The sequence below is a fragment of the Prinia subflava genome, chromosome W, assembly GCF_021018805.1.
Source record: "Prinia subflava isolate CZ2003 ecotype Zambia chromosome W, Cam_Psub_1.2, whole genome shotgun sequence".
Classification (NCBI taxonomy): Eukaryota; Metazoa; Chordata; class Aves; order Passeriformes; family Cisticolidae; genus Prinia; species Prinia subflava.
Window position 1 is genome coordinate 6657486 of NC_086282.1, and position 23648 is coordinate 6681133.

At 37.3% G+C, this 23648-nt stretch overlaps 1 protein-coding gene and 1 long non-coding RNA gene across 2 annotated transcripts in view; one reads left to right on the forward strand and one right to left on the reverse strand.

The window, feature by feature from the left end:
- The window catches only part of LOC134563453 (uncharacterized), a 468018-nt gene that overhangs the window by 345022 nt on the left and 99348 nt on the right, over positions 1-23648 (forward strand). The window lies entirely within an intron of this gene.
- The window catches only part of LOC134563452 (glutamate receptor ionotropic, delta-2-like), an 845768-nt gene that overhangs the window by 291118 nt on the left and 531002 nt on the right, over positions 1-23648 (reverse strand). Inside the window, exons 6-8 of the mRNA XM_063421373.1 lie at positions 21562-21735; positions 16223-16384; positions 8062-8181 (exon numbers count right to left, since the gene is read on the reverse strand). Coding sequence (XP_063277443.1) covers positions 8062-8181; positions 16223-16384; positions 21562-21735 — 456 coding nt within the window. The remainder of the gene's footprint in view (positions 1-8061; positions 8182-16222; positions 16385-21561; positions 21736-23648) is intronic.

Consider the following 23648-nt stretch of genomic DNA (forward strand, 5'->3'; position numbering starts at 1 on the left):
ATAAGCAAGATGCCATGGCAGGAACAAACAGAACTGGGAGAATTACAGGAGATGGGATTACACCTGCTTACAGGAAGAGAGAAGATTCAATCAACTTCTGCAAGCAAAGAATTGTTGTAAAATGCATGAGTTTTCTGTGTGATTTTTAACCTGATTATTGTAGTAGAAATGATTAACCTGTTTGAAATAGTATATAAGCTTTTGGGAAACCTGAATAAAATGGAATTCTGATCACCGAATCAGTCTTCCCATCTCTCATTAATCGCCAATAGATGTTGTTTCATTTAATATTCCTACATAGATGTAGTTGTATTTTAGGTAATATTTCACGTGCCTTCGGTGTATGTTTTGTAGTTATTAAGGGTTGTTGTTTCACTTTGTGGTTTTGCCTTGTGGTGATTATGATCACTGCGGGTTTTTTTTGAGTCAGATATATTTTTATTGATATTTTTATTAATTTTATTAATCTTATTATTCCTTCTTCCTAGGTTTCATCCTACAGGTATCATGGGCCAATTGAATGAACGATGGTCCAATCCTGCACATCCTGCAATGGGTCTCTGCCCCATCAAGATTGCATGCTTTTGTAAAAAAAAAAAAAAAAAAAAAAAAGTCAACCAATTTGTCTGAATTGTTGGAAAATTTTAAGCAAAATGTGCTTATCTAGGTCAATCTCCCCTTATCTCTGAATGTTAAATAGATTAGGCTTGTAAGCAATACCAGCCATTGTATGATATCATTAGCATTCAGAGAAGATTTAAACCCTTCAAAAACTGGTGGGGTAGACCCAAAGAGCTGAGTGAAGGGTTGGGAAAAAATTTCCCCTGGTGTCATTTCTTCACAATAGGTACCATTGTTAAAGTAACCCTCAAAACACACAGTTAGGTTGTGATAGCTCTGAATCTATGTGCCTGCCTTTCAGAGGAAGTTAAAAATCTATTAATTCTTCACCTTATTAACCTATAAAAAATGGATAACAGCCACAGTAGCCTTAGTTATAGGGCCCATGTTTAGATAAGGGCCTGCAAATGGGAGAAACACAGCCACAAACACATGCCACCCAAACCAAGGTAAGCTAGACCACATGATGCTGTCCAACGAGGCCTCTATATCTAGCACACAAGTCACCTAAAAACTGTTATTCCTTTCCCTCAGTGCCCTTGTGCCTCACGTTGGGCACCAAATTCTGTCTTGGTTTAGAGAGACAGGTATTTGACAGGGAAAACTGGAGTTTTCCTTGGAATGGAGAATGTAAAAACCCCTCCCTCTAAATTATTACAATTTTGCAGTTAGGAGCATTCAGGCAAAAATATGGGAATAAGAATAACAGTTGTTTACTAGGAATATTTAAAAAAAATTCAAATGCAGTAGTACCAAAACAAACAAGCAAACAAACAAAAGTCAGAGAAAACCCTGATGGAGTCAGAGATACGACCTGACACCCTGTTGTCAGGGTGTTTGAAGCAGTCCAAATAAGTCTTCCTGGAGTAACAGATGATGTTCTGTGAAGTAGAGATGATCTTGTAGGAAAAAAAGGGTCCAGTGCTGATGAGATGGGTCTGATCTTTCTCTGAAAATTCAGGGGAAAACCGGCTATCTTGGTGTTTGGGATGGCTGTTTTTATCTCCGTGGAAAGGCTTTGGCTCTTCTCACTTGGTGAAGCATCTCACAATGAAATGAAGTAACGTTATCAGTCATGTTAGAGGGCTTAAATGGCCCATTCACAGGTGATGTCCCTCGGAGGAGGATGGGTGGAGGAAGAGATAAGAAGGCACTGCCTTATCTGGTGTTATCAGTTGTCCCATTAACAGAAGGCATCTGCCATCTTCCCCCCCCTAGAGTTACAAGAGATAAAGAACAATATCTCTTAACTTGTTTCAACAGATGAAAATAGAATATACATTTTTGGTTACATTTTTCAACTCAAGACATCATCTCTAGCTGTTAAGGGCCATCCAACCTGTGAGCTGGAAACTGGATAAACCCAGATCTTAATTATTTGAGTTGAATTTTCACAGAGCACTTATCCTTATTGTTCTAGACCAGGGAATCTGGACACACATTGGCAATACAGCCTAAAATAATTTCTCTTTTGTACAACACACTAAACACACTGGAGCTCAGCAGACATGGCCGACTGTTCTGCTAAGAAGAAACAGGTGAGATAACACCTCCATAGTGCATTGTGCTTACACTGGGTTTGTGGGTACTAGTTAGGAGTTTCACTTCTGGGTCATTTTGCTCATACACCTGATCCTGGCTCTTATGGAATCCTGATGCATTCTTTGCTCCACAGGTGAATAATTCATGTGGAATGGGTGGAGTTGTAGCAACTCTGCTCTGCATTTATCAGAAGGATGACTTGAACCTTTATCTTCTGTGTTCCTGGGGCAGCATCCATCAAGCCACCAAATGCATCTCTGGCTTCTTTACTTTGCACTTAGTACAAGCAATGAAATACTCATCCAAAGAGCCCGGGTCAGGGCAGACAGCTGGACAATGCAGTACCAAAAATTAGATTTCACTCCCCCCATCTGAATAAGAGAGTCCAAAAGCTGAGAAATTCTCCAAATGATACACTACTGATAACTTTGAGTCAGTCTGCCTCTCTTTCTGAATCCTCAGTTTTTAAAAGAAAATGCTCCATTCAAATGCAGAAAGGAACTTTTAAATTTTTTTTGAATTCAAAAATACAATTATGGATACATACTTTAATTTCTTTTTTCTGTTATGCTCAAATATGCATTTAGTTTGGCTTTAAGGATAAGTAAAAGTACACTTCCAAGTAAAACACAGTTCTCTATTAACTTTAGTTTCATTGTGATGGCAATCAAATCGCAAACACTTTGCAGCCAAATTAAATTTCACTGAGATTAGACAAAAGATTTGCAGAAGCTACCAGAAAGCAAAGAATTCGTTACTGTGTCTTAATCTATTTATTGCATAGCATTAAATGAAGGGAGGAGATGCTACTCTCCAGCAGGCTTACAGCAAAATTTAAGTACTGTGCTGAACTGAAACAGCAGGTCTTGGTTCTCGAAGGTATTTAATTACCTCTTTATCTTTAGTATTAAGTAGTTTATTTCATTTCTAGAAGGATGATTAAGTATTTAAAGTCACTTTAGAAAGACTGTCATGGTAGTATTGTGCTAGGTCCACCTTCTTCATCAATACTAGAGGCAAAGCAGTCAGACATAGCAACTTTTATTTCAACTCACTAGAAAATAAACTGTCAGTAATGTCTTTCTAAATTGCAAGGGTATCTTTCAGTCACATCATAAATTGCATGTCAACCTTTAGAAACATCTTCACAGGTCACAGCCTAAAGTACCAGGTGCTGATTCAAATATATTTTTAAAGTCACATTACACAGCTCTACCCTTATCATGCTCACAAAGAGAACAGGTGAACCCATTATTTACCTCAAGTAGCTTACCAAGAAAGAAATACTTCATAGGCTCTTGGTTATTAAATGGAGTTAGTAAATAAGTGTTGGCAAAGCTGTATAAATTCTCTTTTTACCTAGTGGCACAAAAGGGAATACAAGATAATGGATGCAGGAAATAGGTTTTAACTTTATAAGAACAGTAATCAACTTCCTGAAGATCAAAATATATACTTGGAACATTGCTGTGTGACACAAGTGTAAGAAAAAAATATAGTGTATTAGAAAGAAATGCCAAATACTGTGATCAACAAGTGTTTTCAGATGAAGTGGAAATAACAATTATTTTAATAGAATGAAAAAATGCAAACCAGCTTTCCCATCCCTGAACAAATAGCACAACTATGGAGTGTTAATCCTTAGTAGTCTGTGGAATAAAAACCTGCATGCATTGACTCTGCAGGGAAGGTCTTGCCACTTGTGCTGGCAGAAGCGAAGAGGAAAAATCTATCTGTTAGACAGGTTTCAATCCCTTTCACACGAGAGAGGCTTGACATCACAGATCTCCCTTGGATCAAAAGAGAGAACATTTCCTCCTTTAGACAATCAAATCAAAATTATTTAGGACTGAACCCTACAATCCCAATGGACAAATGCACATGGCTCAAAGCATGCTAGGTTACCCTGGTGCCCCACCAAGGCTACCTGTTTTCCTGCTTGCTCACAGCTCTATCCTTCCTCCAAGGCATCTCTAGCTGTCCTGAATGCAAAGGAAACCTTGACATGGACATCTTGATGAAGACAGGAATTGATGCAAGAGCCTGGTACATCATCTTACTCCCTCACTGGGAGGAAATAACCTAAAACATCTTCAGAAGAGAAGAGAAACATACAGGTGAGTGTATGCTAATATGGATAGGGAGGTAGAGCAAAACACACCACCATCTTCAAATGCCCACATGTGGTAAGAAAACCAGCAAGGGAACAGAAAGAAAGTCCTCTAAACTTCAAAGGATGTAGAACAGAGCCTTTGAAGAGGAGCCCATTCTGAATTACAAGGAGCACTGTAAGAAACATGAAAACCACTTTATTTCTGTGGTTCTGCTTTCTACAACACTAAGATGTAGGACAGTACTCAGAGCTATCAACTCCCGTTTTTTTGTTGGACGGTTATTCACAGGAATGGCAGCTTTTATTTCAGCAGTATAGATAAAAGTATTGCACTGAAATTTAAATGTCAAAGAATACGTACTCAAATGTCAAATACCAACAGACAAATGCCAACAGAGAAATGTCAGAGATACACCCATGTCTCACACTGAATATAACTACATCTGCACAAATGCAAGCCACAGTATGATGTGTAAAAGAGAGAGTTTTTCTTTAGTTCCTTTGGGGTTGTAATACCACTGATGTCAATAAAATCACTACCTGGCAGCAATCTGAGTGTATTACTCCAAGTAGCTGGCTCTGGCAAAAAGTGCAGGCTAAGTGATCCGTGGTCTGCAAGATGATGGATAACTTTTACAGTCATAAAGGTACAAAATTGCTGTTTCAGGCAAATCCCACTCTGGGGTTTGCTAACTCGTCACTAAATGACAGAGCCAAATACAATCATCTTTCACATGGCTTCTCCCACTGCTTTCCAGGTATGACAGTTGCCCATGAAAGCTGAAGGAGGGGACATGAAGACAGTTTTTCCTACATACATGGCCTAATTTGTCCAAATAAAACAAACATAAACATTAATTCTTGGTGTATCCTAAACTATTTGCTTTTTTGAGTCCTGGGAATAATCACCTATGAATATAACTGATCTTTGAAGAAGTATAAATGACTCCAGAACCCAAGCAGAACAAATTTCAAGCAGAATTTGAACTCTTGAGAAATTCAAGTGTGGTTTAAAATCTTATTTGCTTTATTAAAATCAATTGACTGTTCCTCAGGAAAACAAAATAGCAATTCTTTACACAATTCACTTGATGGGAATCTCTGGTCCCAATGACTTCAATGGGCCTTTTGTAATGATTCTACCCTTCATTATCTCCTATAAAAGTACTTGAAAATATGTTGATTAGGGAAGATGCATTAGCTTAGAAATGTCAGTCAGTCTGCTAATTGCACCTGTTTCTACTGGAGCTGAGAAATAAAAATGCTTAGGTAGTTCTACAGTCAGATCACTAAATACATGAAAATCTGAAGTGTACTTTAATTAGTGTAGTTAACAAAAATCTGTCTGACTCCTGTAATTATTATGATTTGCTTCCAACACTAGTAGCTCATACTCCGTAAAGTAAATCCAAATCAAAGATGTGAATTTTAATCAAATATTAAAACCTACTAAAATTTTTCTTCTCTGTCTCTGAAGCGATTGTTTTAAGGAACCTACCTACCTATCACCTCTGTGACATTGATTAGGAATACCACTGTAATTTTAAATTATTTTCTTATTCAATTTATTGCAAAAATTCGAAATAATTCATTGGATTTTTTAAAAAAGAAACTTCTGAGAACAATTATCCTCACAATATATACAGAACTTTCTTTCTATAGAGAATTTCTTTCTGTACACCTCTTTCTAAAGGTTTCTCTGGATTATTGAGTGCTGTTTAGGAAAAAAAAAAGGAAGCAATTTTAATCTGTTCTGCTCTGGACCCTTTCTTCTTTTCTACCAGCTGCAGTGCATCACACAACTCTACAGAGAGGCATTTACTGACTATCTTTTTCAACAGAAAAAAAATTCTTATAATGTCTATATTTAATTTTAAATGCTCATCTTGGCAAATGTAAAAAAAACCCACATACTTTTAGTATCTTAATTTTAAACTTTGCCTTTCTCCTCAATAGGATTGTATGATGCTGAGCTTCATAATCTAATTATATTCTGAGCAAAACATTATTCTCTTTGACCAACTTCAAATCCATTTCCTCCCAAAGACAGTGAAGGTCTCTTTGTTCTTGAACTATCATAAAGAATAAACAAGGAAGGTTCAAAAAGCCTGTTTGTATTACTCCACTGTTTTACACAAGTTAGGTGTGCCCACAGTCATTAATATCTGTTTTAAAATCAAACGCTACCATAGCTTAAATTAACAGCACAATTCTAAATTAGACCATCAAAAAAGAGTTAGAATTGCCAGGAAGTCATTTTGTACTTCTATATTTCCAAGATCTTTCTGTCTTTCCAAGAAAGAGTCTATCTTTTCTATCATTTTGTGAATGAAAGAACACAATTTAGTGCTTCACTCAGGCATTCACCCAGACAGGCCTTAAGTCAAAAAGAGCCCAATCAAAGTCAACTACATAAATTAAATGAAGAGATACAGATTTGTCTTAGGAAGGTATCTCTAAAGAATAAATAGCTACTCAGTGCAGAGCATAGAAAACAAATCAAAATATGTTGAAACAGACAGAACTTAAATGTAAGGGAATAAGGACTTATCCAACATTCTGGTCTCCAAAGACTTTGTGAGGTAACTCCAAATATCAAACAGATCCACTTCTGTCTAGTTTCTGAAGCATCTGTCAGGACCTCTGCTCAAGGTGACATAACTATAGGCCCATGTATACATTAGGGTATTGACAAGAGGTGAAACAGCACAAACAGTATAACAATTCTGATGAATAGTGGAGGAGAAAGTTCAGTTTTTAGACACTTTAGACTTCTTATTTATCTCTTCCTTCCTTCAGAGTACTTATCTGTTGCTCCAGAAGGTATGCAGACAAATGCTGCACTTCATCATAAAGTGACACTGACACATGGAACCAGTTTGCATATATTAAGAAAACTCTCATTTCCTTTCAATCACTTCATGTTCCTCCTATACAAAACCCAGTATGATGTGATGCACTAAATGAAGAGATCTTGGTATTTTTGAGGAACTCTGTCTTTGAAGGAGAGTTGCTCCTGGAAAAACCTATTAGTATTTTGTTTACCTGTGAAGTGCCATATGATTTTTTGCCATACCAGAGGAGCAGTTGTTCAAAGTTAAGGATATTTATTGCAAATAGAGGCATGTTTCCACCATTTGATACAAGGACTTTAGTTTTAGACTGGGAAAACTCAAATACCAAGAAAGAATAATTCTGCTGGACATATATGCCATTCCCTCTAACAATTCAAGTCCAAGCCTTTGGACTGTGTCTGGCAGCTGAATACATAACATTAACTTATTCTGTAAAAGTTAACTCCTATTAAAACACCATGTTTTTATTTCATGAAGAGGCTATAGAAATTTTATCTATTCTACAAGAGAATTTCTCTTTCCATAGCTATGAGTTTTAACCATCTAGAATGTGGAGCATGACACTTTGACCAAGTATCAGGGACCAATCTGGGTGCTCTAAACATAATTCAATGTAAAATTTGCTACTTTGGACAGGGGTTGTAAGGGCTACAAAACAACAGCTTTCACTGGTCTTTTGGGACAGTCCATCAGCAGCTTAACACATTCTGCGTTACAAATGATATTTTGATCAACACAACCTGCTCCAAGACCTATTTGAAATAATAGATGAGTATCTCAAAGTTTAAAGCTTTTCTCATCTCTTACTCCTTTAATAAAAGAGAACACCATGTTATCTGTCATAAAATGCTTTTCTATTAACATGGAACACAAAAAGGTTTTGAAAAAATCAGTAAAAGTAATCTCTTGTTTAAATATATGTAGCCTCACCTTGCGGATACCTCTGCCAAGATCTTCTCCATAGTTTGTCCCCAAAATTTCAAAATGCACATTGGGATTCCCCCCATTTTCTGCAAATTCCAGTTCTCCAGTCAAGCCATTCACTCCACCCTATTGGGAAAAAAAAAAGGAAAATGGACTGAAAACTTCCAAGTGGATAATTGTAATAAGCTTTTGTTTCTCAAAGGCCTTCCTGCACTAACTATGCAGAATACATAGGTAAATACTAGAACTAGGATAGTTTTCTAAAGACCACGTTTCCCTAAAAATTCTGAAGCTTAAATTATTCCTGCATCTTAATGAAGTTCTTTACAGAAGAATTAAACTCAGCAATGCTCAGCAGATGCAATACAAGCAATAGTCTTACTCTTAGCACATTTGCACTTCAGTTTTTGTTCTTTGACCCATCAGCATATGTAGATGCATGGCTGGTAAAGCAAGGACATGTGCACAATCCTGCTTTTAGCCTAAAGGATGAGTAGAAGCTGAAACGTCCTTGAACTGTTCTCTAGATGTGATAAGGATGAAGTAAAGCTTTGGAGCAATAGCCATAACAGGATGTAAGACAGGATGCGCTGACCATAAGTTGGGGAAGACTCACAGCATCCAGTCGTGTGGACAGAACTTCTAAGCCAATTATGTATACTGCAAGGACATGTGAAAATTATGGTTTAACCAATGATGTTCAGTTATGTGCATGTTATGCTTAGCACAGTACTAATGTATGCCAAATAGCTGAATAAACGAGCAAGATTTCTAACTCATATTGAGTGCTATCTTGACTCTGGCTGATCTCCAGCAACAAGCATATATGTATTGACACAAACTCCAACAAATAAAAACAGATAAGTTTTGCAAACAAGTTTAGTGGAAGCAAAGCTAAACACAAATACATAAAAGAAATTGCACAAAAATTAGTAATGTTTGTTGATCTTTTCTTTTTCCCCTCAAATGTTTCTCCCCCATGAAAGATTTCCACATGAAGGCAGGCTGAGGTTTAGACAAAGTTACATGCTTTTGGAGCTCAATATATGTGATTTGCACATATGCAGAAGGGATTCATTCAAGGTCTGGCTGAATGCAGTGATTTTTCTTTTTCCTCCCAATTATCCTTTACTAAGAATACATGACATGGGCAACAGTGCAGTATCTCTTCAAGCTTGCTTTAATGTTTTTACGGTTTTGCTGGAAGGGGTAAAAATACTAGGGATGAAACACTAGAGTGAATAATCCCCACAAAGAATTAGAGTTGAAAGGGCTATACACACCACAGCCATACTCAAAATATACTCGAGTTAATTCAACATGACACACATTTTATCTTTCCATAAGAACTGTGATGACCTGAACTAAAAAATCAAGAGCCATGTGAAATGCTGATAATGAAAACCTTTAGTCTTCAAAAATTTCTTCAGTTTACAGATTGAATAAAAATTTGATGTTTAGCCCTCTCCCTCAAAAAAAAAAAAAAGGTAAAAAATATTTTAAGTATTAAAAAAAAAAAAAAAAAAGAAAAAAAAATCTGCCTCTGGTGTAAAACCCCATGAAATGCATAGTTTTTCCCCAAAACATAAGGCAAGAACTTTGCAGTTGTGATTGCTGTTTCACTTAGGAGCTTTTTTATTTAAACTGGAAAAACTTGCAATATAAACTACCTAGCTAAGCACAGGAACCTTGCTGAATCATGATATTAAAAGCTCTTTTCTTGTATATTCAGTTTGGACAAAATCCAGGAAAGAATACAAAATTTGCATCTCTGTTGCAGTGCACTAAGTTGTTAGTTCATTTTTTTATATTGCACTGGGTGATCTGTTGTATTTGCACACAAAAGTAGTTTTGTTATATTTTGCACATGGTATGTTCCGGACACACCCTCTGGGTTTTGGTATCCCCTATTCAATTCCTCCCCACACCCCCTCCCCTGCCCGGGGTCGTTTCCCATTGGTCATAGTTCCTCCCTCTTTTCCTGCCCCCTTTTCCCCGGGCATAAAACCCCTAAAACACGTGGCTAGGCCCTTTTGCTGCTTGGGAGATGAGTTCTACAATAAAGCTGTGGGACCGTGGTCCTGAGGAGGAAGGGCACCTCTGTCTTTTGCTTTTGGTCCATTATCGGGGAAACACACTGTGGTCTAGAGCTAGCCAGGATTTGACCCCAGGAGCCTGGGACCCTTGATACATCTCCATCGTAGATTGCTGTGAAATAACAGAATGTTCTCCTACTTTTATAAAACATTACTGTGATTATAACAAAAGTAATGACATTGATCATTGAGATGATACCTTTAGAATTTACTAGACTACTAGAAACTAGTACTATCAGGGAATAATACATAAATAATTATATATTAAAATAATACTACAAATATTATAATAATACAACTATTTAATGAGTGCCATTTAGAGTTAAAACCAATAAAATACTTAGTCTATATACATATTTAATGATTTTAAAATATATATTTTCAATAATATTTTCTTTCTGTAGTATTTACTTTTTTATTCTGTACTAGAACAAAAATAAATTAAAAAAAAAAGAAAGGAAAAAAGCCAGTAGTCTGATTAAGGGTACATCTCAACAGACTTTTGCAGGAAGATTCTGGCAACTGCAAACCAGACAATTTCTGGCAATTGCAAACCAGACCCCACAAATGTGGTTAGCAAGTCACGCTGATTAATTTTTATCTTGACTACCATCCTGCAATAACCAGACCTTTGTGGCTTTTAGACTGGGGTTAGCACAGCTCTGGCTGGTTCAGAGTAAAGACAGAGTGAACTTGTGTTTACCCACAAAATCACTTGAACATATCCTTTGGTAAATAACCAAATTTCATAAATATAAACCTTTTCCTCTAACTTAAATTTTACTTCATCCTACTCATGGACAGGAAGCAGAAACCTGCTCCATATGCCTTTTCTCTCATAGGTTATCTGGCTTTTTGAATACCTAAGGTACAGTTTCACAGAACATGTGATGGAGAAATGCTTAAAATGTGGATCAGACCTGCAAGAGTTGGGATGCTCAGCTGATTGCTCAAAGCCTCCATCTGGACCCCTTACCAGATACTGATTTGGTTCTATTATACTTAATATTTCCTATATTGCTTCCTAAAACTTTCCCTTACATTGGGTATTAAACCTGTGGGTCTGAGGTAGACTTGAGATAGCAATTTAAAGTGTTAACAAACTTTTACAATTATTTTTCATAACTTTGTCCTTATTTGAGCCAATACAATTAAAAATAATTCAAAGAATCATTTAACCTCAATTATACTTGAAGTAATCAATCAATGAATTTCTAAGGAAACGCAGGATTCTTTTGAAATATATGTCCCCTTACATACAGCACAGGTTAACAGAATTACCTAAGATGTTTTGGAATTTGATCTCTATCCAGAAACTTTGTGTAAGTTTGTTTAACTTGATTTTTAAATGGCTGCAATTGTTAGGGCAAGATACAAACTTTAAGTCTGTCAGCTTTATTTGTCTGGAATCCAATCTTAACCACAACAACATTATTTCTCATTTATCTATTTTGGCAATCTATCATTGAAAATTTATCATTAAGGAGTGTCTTACAGAGCTTCCTCTCCTGGACTATACGTGTATCCTATTACACTATTTTCATATGTGTATATATGAAAATAGTGTAATAAGAGCTCTGATTAGAATGGGAACGCTGCCAGCTTGGGAAGGGCAGAGGCAGAAAGACAAAACAGCAAAGACTCACCCATATAATACCAACAATACGAAATTTATAGGAAATTTCTTGGCGGTCTTGGTTTCTCCTCCCTGTCTGGGACTGATCTTGTTGGACCTGCAGGCCATGCAATCCTGCTATTGCTCTCTACTACTCCTCATTGTCCCACGCAGCCTTTTCACAAGGCTTACACAACTCTGGTAGTTGCTTAGGGCTGATAGAGTGGAGCAGGATATTGCCTAGGAAGATTTTCAGGACGCTGCTCCAATTTTTGTGAGTAGCCTTTCACAGTATGGATCTGCCTGAAACACTTGATTCACAGCATGTGTTTTATCCATCTCTAATGCATAATGGAAGGAGATCACAGAGGAAATGACCATCTGTATGACAATTACTAATGCAGTAACTTCCTGATGAGATTTTTTCCAAGTGATTTTAGTTTTAATCATGATAACGGGCAAGAGTAAAAGAGTTTTTTCATTCCATTTAGCTTACAGAAACACTGCTATTTGGGGAAAAATGAAGACATATTTGTTATCTACCTTCTCAAATTCTTCTAAGGTTCAGCTGCAACCATGCAATTTCCTGACATATAAAACTGAAGAGTGAAATGTCAGTTGCTAGGCTAAAAACGTTTTACTTATGATTCTCATCACTGTTCTTGGCTTTGCAGAGCTGTTATAAAGCTTGGTAAAATAATTAAAGCCTACTTGAGTCCCATCTAGACTGGCAAGATAAACTACAGTTTATATATGCTTAGGCACTACTATACTGTAAGTTCCTGAAGAAAGCACTATTTACCTAGCAGTCAGGACCTCACTTGGGAATGTCAGCTTGCCAATCATCAGCTATAAAATATTGTACTTGCTGTCAGCTTCTGTTCAAACTTCCTCTTCTTTTTTCTTCCGGTACCAGCTATTTTACAATTAAGGATAAAAGATGTGGCTATAGGCAGGTAAAAATACTATAAACTGTAAATACATATTTCACATTTTATTCTTGAAAAAGTCTGATCTTGACAACATTTGCTGAGTTTTCAACTAGCACAGACTTTCCAATCTACTATCTGAAAAACAATTTGGCGTCTTTTTTGCACATCGCCACTGAGTGCCACTGACATTTCTGAGACCATAACTACTTGACAGTTCCACCTATGATTCAGCATGTGAAACAGCATGAGGTACAGCTCATTTTCCAGAAAGGGACAGGCTCTGTGTTGCTGCTAGCACTAAAAATTTGTTGTTAGTGAGCTAAACAAATATGACTGGGAAGAGCCCTGAGACGTGAGAGAAGGTATTAGGCAGAAACTTGATGCCATCTTGCTGAGTTGATCCTCCCTATAATCCTACTTACATTTATTCCCAGGCTACTCAGGAAGATTAATTTTTCCCAAAGTAGAATTATTTCCTAGTGATACTTATTCCTCCAACTGTAAAATAGCTTTACTGAGAAATAAACAAGTGAGCATGTGTTTAGGGATAGTTCTTATTACAAAAGTGAATTTAAACTAATTGCTGGAGCTGGCCAAATTCATTAGAAGTATTGTATTTCCAGATGAATTTAACTGTTTATTCAGTACTAGAATTGGCAGAAACAGATATTAGATTTAAATAATTGTGGTGAGCTTAAAATGTTTTCTTTAGGCTTTGTCCAATCAGCTGAATTCACAAAGAAAAAAACACTTCTGTAGCTGTTTGTAGAAATAGTGATGCATGAGTCAAATGCTCAACAATGAAAAGTAACAAGTGACAATAAGGAATGATTTAGACAGTTTTTTACCATTTTAAGAAATGTTGGAAACTCTGATTTCCTCTCATTGCCTGCTCTCCTTAACTATCTCATTAACTATAAAGAAACCAGTTTATTTACCACCAGGGTAACAAATTTAACAATTGCTGCTGTAGGTAAAACATCAGCATCCCTTTCTCTTACCTTCTTCAGTGAGTAGCTTTTTCTCTTCGTATTTCCCCCTCCAGAAATCAAAGAAAGATTTCCCTCTGCAACTAAAACACTGCCAGATGTTCCTGTTTCTGGGTCTTTTCAGAAAAATTCTCAACTCTTTTTCTCTTCAAAACCATACTTGAGTATAATTTGACTCCTGGTGAAACCACACTGAGAGAAGGGACAACCTGAGACCAGGTGATGATTTCAGCTCTGCAATAAGGTCATCATGAAGGGAGAATTAAGGTGTTGCAGAGGATGGAAGTTGTTTTTCCAGGTTTATTTAAGAAATCTCAGAATGTATTTTCACCCTGAATTATATCAATATCTTATGTACGGAATGTATATTCCATTATACATCACCACTGGCAACAGTGGTGATTTCAAAATGAAAATGCAGAGCTTTTAAATCAGAAGCTATTTAAATAGCACGTGGTAACTTCCTCCTGGGTTTTTTTTCAAAATTAAGGGAAACTGGTGTGATTTTGATGATTTTAGAGGATTCTCCAGGACAACAGGAGAGATGTTTAAAGAATAAGGCAAGACAGAAAAGAGAAGCATTCTCAGGAAGAGAGATTAAGCGTGGGCTTTTTCCCCTTCGTTACTTTCGGATTTTATTGTTTTTCTGATACCTCATCAGGCATTCATCAATGCCAAATTTGTAATTAAAAAGTACATAGCTGTGATCCCAAGGTTCTTCTACACAAATGCTTTAGTGAAAAAAAAAGGGAAAGTAGGTCACAAAACTAAAGCAGAATTCCTGTTCTTGTGCAATTCCAGCTCTCAGCTGCAGACTTAGGCCTTCCCTCCGCCTATGAATTGAAATGCTACTGACATCCAGTCACAGTCAAATTTCTGTATTTCATTTTGATTAAATTTTGACTTTCAATTTTAGCACATTACTTCTAGAAATTCATCTCTATCAGCCCAATGCAGTGTAAGGAGTATTTGGATTATTCAATTTACACCAATAAAATAGTTTCTTATCAAAGCCATCTAATTGAAATAGCAGAGAAACCCAAAAGTGACAGGATGGAAGCATGGTTAGCTGCACAGATCAGGAGTTTCTTTGGCATTTGATTAATTTTTTAGCAAGCTAGCAACAACTTTGGAATTTCCACTTGCTCCTGCCTTCTTGAATGCTTTCATAATTCTCCTGGCCATTTGAATGGAAAAGTGTGCAACAGTATTTACAAAATCCAAGGGGAAAAAAGAACCAGCCTTTCCTGAAACATAGGTCAAAATACATGAGACTGCCAAATGTGAATTTGAAATTACTCTGATAGGTTAAGAGCAATACAGTTTGGAGTCCCTTAAAGACCTGTCCAGCCCCTGAAATAAGAAATGTGTCCTGGAGTATTCTTGCAGTCTCATGACTTCAAACTGTTAGAATGGAAAGTGGAAACAGATACCAAAGAAATCCTTGCACTATCATTTTGGAGGTAATGCAGATTAACCTGGGACTGGGTAAAATATAAGCAGTGCTCAAAGGAGTCTTACATTTTGCCTGCATCATCATAATTTCTGGTAAAGCTAAATACCTAATGTAGAATGTCAACTTCTCAAGATAGCATTATATTTTAAATTATTTTTATGTTCTGTAGTGAAAACCATAAATAAAACACCATTTTAATTCTTTTTTAACATCCATTTTTTCTTCTGTGTTTACAATGCCAGCACTTTAAATGTAAGTATACATTACCAGGAAGTGTATGCAAACAAGGAGGCAGTTTTACAAAAGACACCAAGAACATAAGGAAAATGAAGTAAATAACTTACAGGGAAGGGCAAAATCTTTAACCTGTTTATATTGACTAAATACTGACCTGGAAGGCTGTGATATTTATCTGTAAGTATGTGGAGGCTGTATACATTGTGAAAAAAGGAAATAACTAAGAGAAATTATCTTTAAAGACTGAAGAACAGGAAAACCGTCTTGGGAATGAGCATGTTTAAGGCAGGAGATAAAAATCACAGGGAAGGAGCAACACTGGATAAAGCTCTATCGAGACTGTTACAGGGACAGTCTTGCAGTGGCAGAATATAGCCTAGATAATTTAGGGGCTTCCTTACTCCCATTTCTATGATTTCACTTTATTAACGTCAAAGGCAGCCATGGCGAATTCTGCAGAACATTACCCAAGTGTAACTGCAACTTTTTTCTCCTTTCTTTTACAAACAAAATAGTAAATTTATTTTCTTTACTTCCTAACCTGTGAAACTTCTTCAACCGTGACACTTTTTCATCTTTGACACTTTTTCTTCCTTGAACATCCCACTGGTTTGGTAGTTTTGGTAAACAAACTTATTGGTTTTATTTCAATATGATTATTATAACATGGAAAAACCCCAACCAACCAACAAACAACCCAAACCAAACAAAAACTACTTCCATTCAGGAACGGTGAATATATAGAAACTATACTGATAAGAGTAATATGCACCTCAGGAGGAAATACTGCCTACTGTGAGTATTTTAGAAACCAAAGATGAGGAAATACAGGGAAAAAGTACCTTCTTGATGGTTTCCAACATTGATCGCCCTCCTTGCCAGGGTTTAGAGTTCTTCCTGATGCAGGTGAGGCTGGCCATGCTGTGCCATTTCCTGTCCTCCAGCTTCTTATGAAAGGCATTTGCCAGCAGGAGGACAGTGTCATATATATACAGGTTTGAAATCTGTAAAGAGATCAAAAGGGAAGCATTAGCATTACTATTTGTAGTCTCCTGCCAGCAGCCAGAATTTATAATTTGTTTTGCCTCACCCGTAATCCTCTGGTAATTAAATACTTTATTTGGTATTAAGAAGAACCTGTGAGAGGCAGAATGTCAAATCTTTAGGCTTTGGTAAAATCTGCACCTGGGGGCTGTAACACTAAAAGCAATTTGCAGCAACAAACTACATACACACCAGAAGTACAGGCAGCCTAATCACTGGCACAGCTCCACTTGCCAGATTTACAGCTCTACTTATGACTGAAAACAAACTTCCTTTTATTTTTAACCAGTTGCTTGTGAGACTCAATTTTTCAGTCACCAGATTTTTGGACACCATCAAATTATCTTCCAGGCTGTTTTGTTCTTTTGAAAAGCAGAAACTCCGAAAATTTGGAATAGATATTATTGTGTTTTTTTGCTCCTGATTTGTGCAGTCAATTCTGATTGGCACTTTCTGGCATGAAATAAGACTCAATGAAATTTTTGTCAACTGCATGTTGATTCTGCTATTAATAGTGTTTACTGTCAGAGTGTTTGACATTGGCTTCTAATTCTTTGCAGGATAAAACCCTTACAGAGTAAAGGTGTATATGTTTCACTGTGAGCACAGCTGCATACAGTTTAAGGAAGTTCTAGTGTGGGATCAAAGACAGAACAGTGGAATTCAAGAAGTGCCACTTCCACTTAACCATGTTCTAGTTCTATGTACATGCTTTTAAATGCACATAGTGCAAAGTCAGATGTAAAAGATACAATTAAATGTAAAAGAACAGAAGCTCAGAACTCATGAACACCTGAAACAAGTAATTTACAGTATAGTTTTACATCAGTCTTTTCTGTCCTCAAATGGCAGGAACATTTAAGTAACTGACAGTATCATAAAAAGAAACCTCAGCTGTCGGGAACAGAGGTTCTCATGAAGAAAAATTATGTTCAGAAATGAAAAGAATTTTTGGGAATATTTTTTTTAGATAACCTATTGGTCATCTGAAGTTATTGAGGGAAACACAGTTTCCTCAGCTGCAAGATAAAGGGCTCTGTAGAGCATTCCTAGTGCCTGACAACAAATTAGCCAGTGGCAATTTGAGGCAAGGTTGCTGGAATTTTTCTCCATCACTCACAGACAAGCCAAAAGACATTTCCTCAGATTTGTGGAATATGTTGGCTGCTCTCCATAAGGGTTTTTTACACAGATATGGGTGGTGTGCTTAAAGTTTTAAAAGAAGAAAGAAGCTTACAAAAGCAAAGTATGGGAATTTAGTGGCCCTATTCTGCTTTTTAAATATATCCAAAGACTGGGAAAGCCCTGCAGCTATAGGGAGGGGGTATAAGGCAAGGAAACACTATAATGCTGAAGATCTGACATACTGATTGGCAAATCTATATCACCTTAAAAAAAGGGGGGGCAAAAAAGTTAAAAAAAACCCCAAACAGCTCTCTTCCTGCCTAATTAGTCCTTTCCATATAACATCTTTTTCATGTTTTTATTTCCTTTTGTAAATCCTGTCTTTGTTGGCTTTGCTTGTGTCATCCACAAACTGCTCTGTTAGTAGCACAGAACCTCTGATCCTTAGTGCCCTTTTTCTTTAAATGATCCTTCCCTGTGTCTTTCAGCTAAAGAAGGAGCTGCTTTATTTTTTTACTTGAGCTCCTCCAGTGGCTGTGAACATTTCTATTTTGGTATTCACCCAGGAACAAGGTCTACTTTCTTCAGATGCACAGGCCAGGCATCACTGTGCATGACGGGATTAAAAGCATGGATTGACGATCTGGGCTCGGGTTAATCAAGCATTTTTAGAACAACTGGGATAATTTGCCTGCATATTGTAAACCTACAGAGAATTCAAAGCATTTCAGCTAAAACTGTGTTTCCCCAATGAAGTCAGCACTAGAGGGACATTTTGTTGGAGCAGAGAGGGGAGGAATTATCACTGTGCTGTAAGGCAAGCTTTTTTCTTAATACAAGTCTTTGCCAAAGGGGAAAAAAAAAGAAAACAACCCACACCACCTCTGGAGAGCAGAGGGAATAAGGTCACTGATGAGACTAAATTGGTACATGAAGGGCTGTGGATGCCAAGTTATCATTTCCCAACAAAATGACATTGCTTTCAAGGTAACTTCTGTAACCTACTATCATGGAAATAGAAGACAATTGTCACAGTTCATGAGGAAGGATGCACTCAATAATCTAAGAGTAATATAGCTGAGCCTTCATCAAGTATTAACAGGGCTCAGGAGGACAGATTTCAGCAGTTATTAAGCATTGTTAGTCCTTCACTAATAGTTGAGCATAACATTTAGTGCAATCAATCACTGATAATGCAATGATAAAGACCCTACAATTAATTACTGTTTCTCAAAATCCCCCTTCCCCGTCACTACCAGAAGTATGCTTCGTTAATATCTGTCCTGGTGAACAGAAGGGGGTTGTTATCTAAAGTCACTTTACACCTTTATTAATTTCCCACATAAATTTACTGGGGCATTTAATGCATTGCCTGGTGTTTATTACGAATCCCTTTTTTATTCTAAATCTGATAGGCTAAGGGCTGGACACTTGTATTACCAAGAAGTATTTAACTGTATAACCTCCTGTTAACGCAATTTAAAATTCAGATGTGATTATTTTATCCAGAGTGTGGAAGAAAGGTACTTGACATCAGATTAAGGATGAATGATTAATCTGGATTATCAGTGTTTATTTTATGTGTACCTATAATATTGCACACAGTTTTTAGACAAAAGGGTTACAGTACTAAATTCTTCTGTGAATCCAGTTTTTAACTTTCTGCCTTCAAAATGATACAAATTCTATAAATTTGTTTCAGTTAGGCCAGTTTCAAAGACACAGTGAGACATCTTCACCAGAATATTTTTCAGTGTTTTAATAAAGATGCTGAAAAAAATAATTATTCACACAGACTTTAGGGGGAGTAATTCAGAAAAAAATAAATCAAGAAATTCACCCTTAAAATTTCCAGAGAATGTTTCTGATTAGTCACACTTCAATATCATTAAAAAAATAGTATTTTCAATTTATAAACTGTTCCAAATCCCCACTGGATTAGAAACTAATTTATAATATTGTTGGGTAGAACAAAGAAGCAGCAAACAAACCCCACAGCTACTCAAAGAACTGTGCATTGAATGAAGGCACAGGGGAAATTGTGTCAGAGTTTTCCTTCCTTTCAGTTCATAATGTTGTCTCACCCTGTTAAAATAATGAAGTACAGCCATCTCAGGGAAAGTGTGATAAAAGCAACTCAGTTTTACAGAACAATTAAACCAGTCCAGCTCCCATCATTCCTTTGAATCAAAACACTATGAAAGCTTCCAGTAGGAACATTGTAGCTCTCCAAGCTATCAGTAGTTCATGACGCACAGGTTAAGGTATAAGATCCAGTCTAACAAATTAAATGGAAATTGCCAATTTGTCGAGAATAAACTTTGAATTCTAGAACTTATCTTTCCTGGATTCAGCCAACTGCTGAAGCGAAAATGAAAGTGAAGTTGAAGAGAAAGACAAATCAAAACATAAAGCATGCCACTGACACATGACTCTTGTTTTCTGCCTTGCTGTAGTCAGTAACTTTGTTCATGGGAACTGCTCTTTGCACTCTCTGGCTCCTGCAGGTGATCACACTCTCAGCTTAAACACACTGTCCCTAGACTACCAAAGTTTCCCCTAGTACCATGCTGCAATGACAGAATGGCACAGCCTAAAGGATTTTTGCACTTCTTAAACAGTCTGTAGATATATCCTATGCATTAATGGGCGTCACACAGCCCTGCTTGCTTTGAGAACTCTAACAGGATCACTGTGCACTCTGCTACAGCCAGTTTTTCATGTCATCAATAATTGCTGGCTGGCTGCTTTGTGAACTAAAATTAGTGACACAAAGGCTCTTAGAACTAATCTGAAACAGGACAAGACTACCCACACTTTGTCCCTTATATATTTTCATTTTAAACAGACACTCTTCAAAACCTCCCTGTTTTCCTCCCATTGTTTTCTCTCACTCTTCTCTTTCAGAATCATAAAGTGGCTGCTTGTACCTGCTGGGTCAGGTAAGCTCCTCCCTTCACTGCTAAAAATAATAATATGCAGCCATCTTTCTACAACTGCAGAAATGTTCACCAAAAAAAAAAATAAATCCAAAAACAAAAGTAAAAAAGTATTAAACCAATTTCACACTCCTGATTTGCCTAAGCTTTGTCATGATGAAACCTAATGAGCAAGACAGAGGACTTGTTCTCGGAAAAACTATGTGAAGTCAGGAGGACAGGGATCCTCTTTCTGAATTCATGTGGTAGGAACTTGTTATAGTTTAATTGTAATTTGTGATTAACTCTGGGAATACACAAGACAGAGAGTCAAACAGACTTGATTAGCATAGCTAGTTTGATAAGCAAGATGCCATGGCAGGAACAAACAGAACTGTGAAAATTACAGGAGATGGGATTACACCTGCTTACAGGAAGAGAGAAGATTCAATCAACTTCTGCAAGCAAAGAGTTGTTGTAAAATGCATGAGTTTTCTGTGTGATTTTTAACCTGATTATTGTAGTAGAAATGATTAACCTGTTTGAAATAGTATATAAGCTTTTGGGAAACCTGAGTAAAATCGAATTCTGATCACCGAATCAGTCTTCCCATCTCTCATCAATCGCCAATAATTAACAACCCTGAAAATAAGGCCTCCTTGGAACTTAGATGTAGGTTTAGATGTATACACCAATGCACTTGAAAGATGATGTGGGTGCTCCCAGGAAGACTTTCTTATTGACAACATATTTGAGGCTCAGAGAAGCACAGCAACTCAGGAGACATTTAGTACAGGGAGGAAATTCTTTTGGGTGAGATGACAAAAAATTTAGCAGGGCTACTTGGAGACCAGGTTGCTTTTTTGGATGTTTATCTCTATTGCTCTGGAGCAGGCAAATTATTGTTCTCCATCAGACACATTCACACCCTCCCCAACTCCAAGAATTTCCTTGTCATGCCACGAGTCATTAAACCACATGTTGGAGAGGACATGAAAAATAACTTCAAGTTACATTAAGCCCCAGGGGAAAAAAACTTAGAAGTTATCTAGAAAGACAGTTCCCAGGTGGGGATAGACTGGTATACGAACTACCTCCATGCTTTGGGAGAAAGGGTCCTTCGGATCACACAGTGATGAAGATATTCTGTGGTTGCCACGGAAACAGTGCTGGCTAATGTTTTGGGGGACTGGAAATGTCTGTCGAATAATTGTTAACCTTCCAATTGACCTTCTCACCAGCTCCTGCACATCCACATCATTTATTTCCTGAAAGATAAGGCAAGGGAGGGGATATGCATGAGAGTCAAAATACAGAAATGTGACCACCAAATTATAAACAAGAAATAAACTGAATGGACCAAGAGGCCTCTGACTGACAGATAGCTATTGTCAAACTCCACTGCAGCCTCAAAACCAACATATGCAAGCTCATTAAAATAACTGGTGGTATTAAGGTCCCACCCTTAACCACAAAAGTTCAGAGTGTACTGTGCTCAAATCTCACCACATATTTGTATTTTCATAACTATTTCATTTGGGGTTTTCTTTCTCTCTCCTTTTACCTCTTCTGATCTTTTATTTAAAAGTGTTTCACAGCATCCTTGACAGATATTGTGTAAATCAGTAAGAAGCCAAAGCATGATGTATTTCTGAGTGTAACATTGCTTAGTGGCTATGAAGGTAGAGACAATGTTTCTAGGCCCTAAGTGTTCATTTCCTAGAAACAGAATATCAAGAACTATAAACAATGTGCAAGTTAGCAATCATTTACCAAAAGGGCAAAGAAAATGCGTAAGAGCATTCCAGGAGTAAATCTGCTTGTTTATAGCAAGACCTAATTTAAAACCAAATTTTTATTCCATAGCGTACCTATTAAAGCTTACAGCTGAACACTCAGCTCTACAGACAAATACTTTTAAAAAAAAATAAGTAAGTAAAAACACCAATATTAAGCTTGAAATATTAAGACAGGTTAGGGAAATGAGAAAAACAGTTTTTTATAGGGCATAAATTCTTGCAGGTTGGGAACATGGTGTTTTACACTGTTGAATGGTGAGTCCCTCAGTGTTGCGGTGCATTTTTAGGTTATGATTTATTTCTGTATTGTGCTTGTTATATTTGGTATAATCCAGGCACACCCCTGTCTCCATCCTCAGTTATGGTTTCACCCAGTGGTTTGTTAGGCTCTGGGACTCCACCTCCCAGTTGTCAATCCTCCCTAATCCTATCCCACTTTCCAGAGTTTTCCCTATCAATATCCCTCCGTGAGCCAACCTCTACCTAATCCCTGCCTTGGAAATCCCCTAATTCTCAATGCCCCACAGGCCCACATGACCCTTCCCCCCCCCGTCCTTCCTATTGGCCCCATATCCATGTCATTCCACCCTATTCCAGTCCCTTACTTCTAAGCATTAGTTTGTGACCCTTTTCCCCCTCCCCTTTCTGTGAGAGCATAAAATCTCCCCCGAAGCCTCTGCCTGGGGTCTTGGGGCTCCAACATCTGCTGAATAAACATCTCAGCTTGCAATCAAGTCTCGTCTCGCTGTTGTCTTTCCCTGCGTTGACCCGTGGACAACTGGGACCAGCAGAGCTCACCGGGGAGCTGCTGCAGCCCAGTTGCCACCTGGCAGGAGCATCCCGAAAATTAGGCACCTCTACACCTCAGGGAAGTTGAGTAAGAGGAACATGGGCTCCTAAGCAACAGCAACTGCGTCCAAGCTTCACATAAGAACGTGAACTTTAGTTAAACATGTATTTTTTTTTTTCCTGGTGATTCAAATAGCTGGTAGCTTTCAAGATAATTCTGTGTCTGTATTTTCCTGTAAAACAGTAGAAATAATCTAAAATTTGTACAGTCTTTTTAACCAGGATCTCATCATGTTGAACTGTCTGTCCATGATCTGTCTTAATTACAGAGGCTGATGCCCCGAACATTCCAGACATTTAAAATTGCGGACATGCCCCCAGGAAGGGAGGTGGATCAAGAGGTTCCTATTGGCAGCCTGCATTTAATATTCCCTTGCATACAGCCACAGTTTATTGAATATTTTTGATTCTCATTTCTGTATTTATAGCTTTATCATTTTTCAAAGGATATGGCACATTTGCATTGTTAATATCTGTAATGAAATGGCATCATCTTTTTCCACCTTAGCTTCCTAATCTATAACCATATTGAA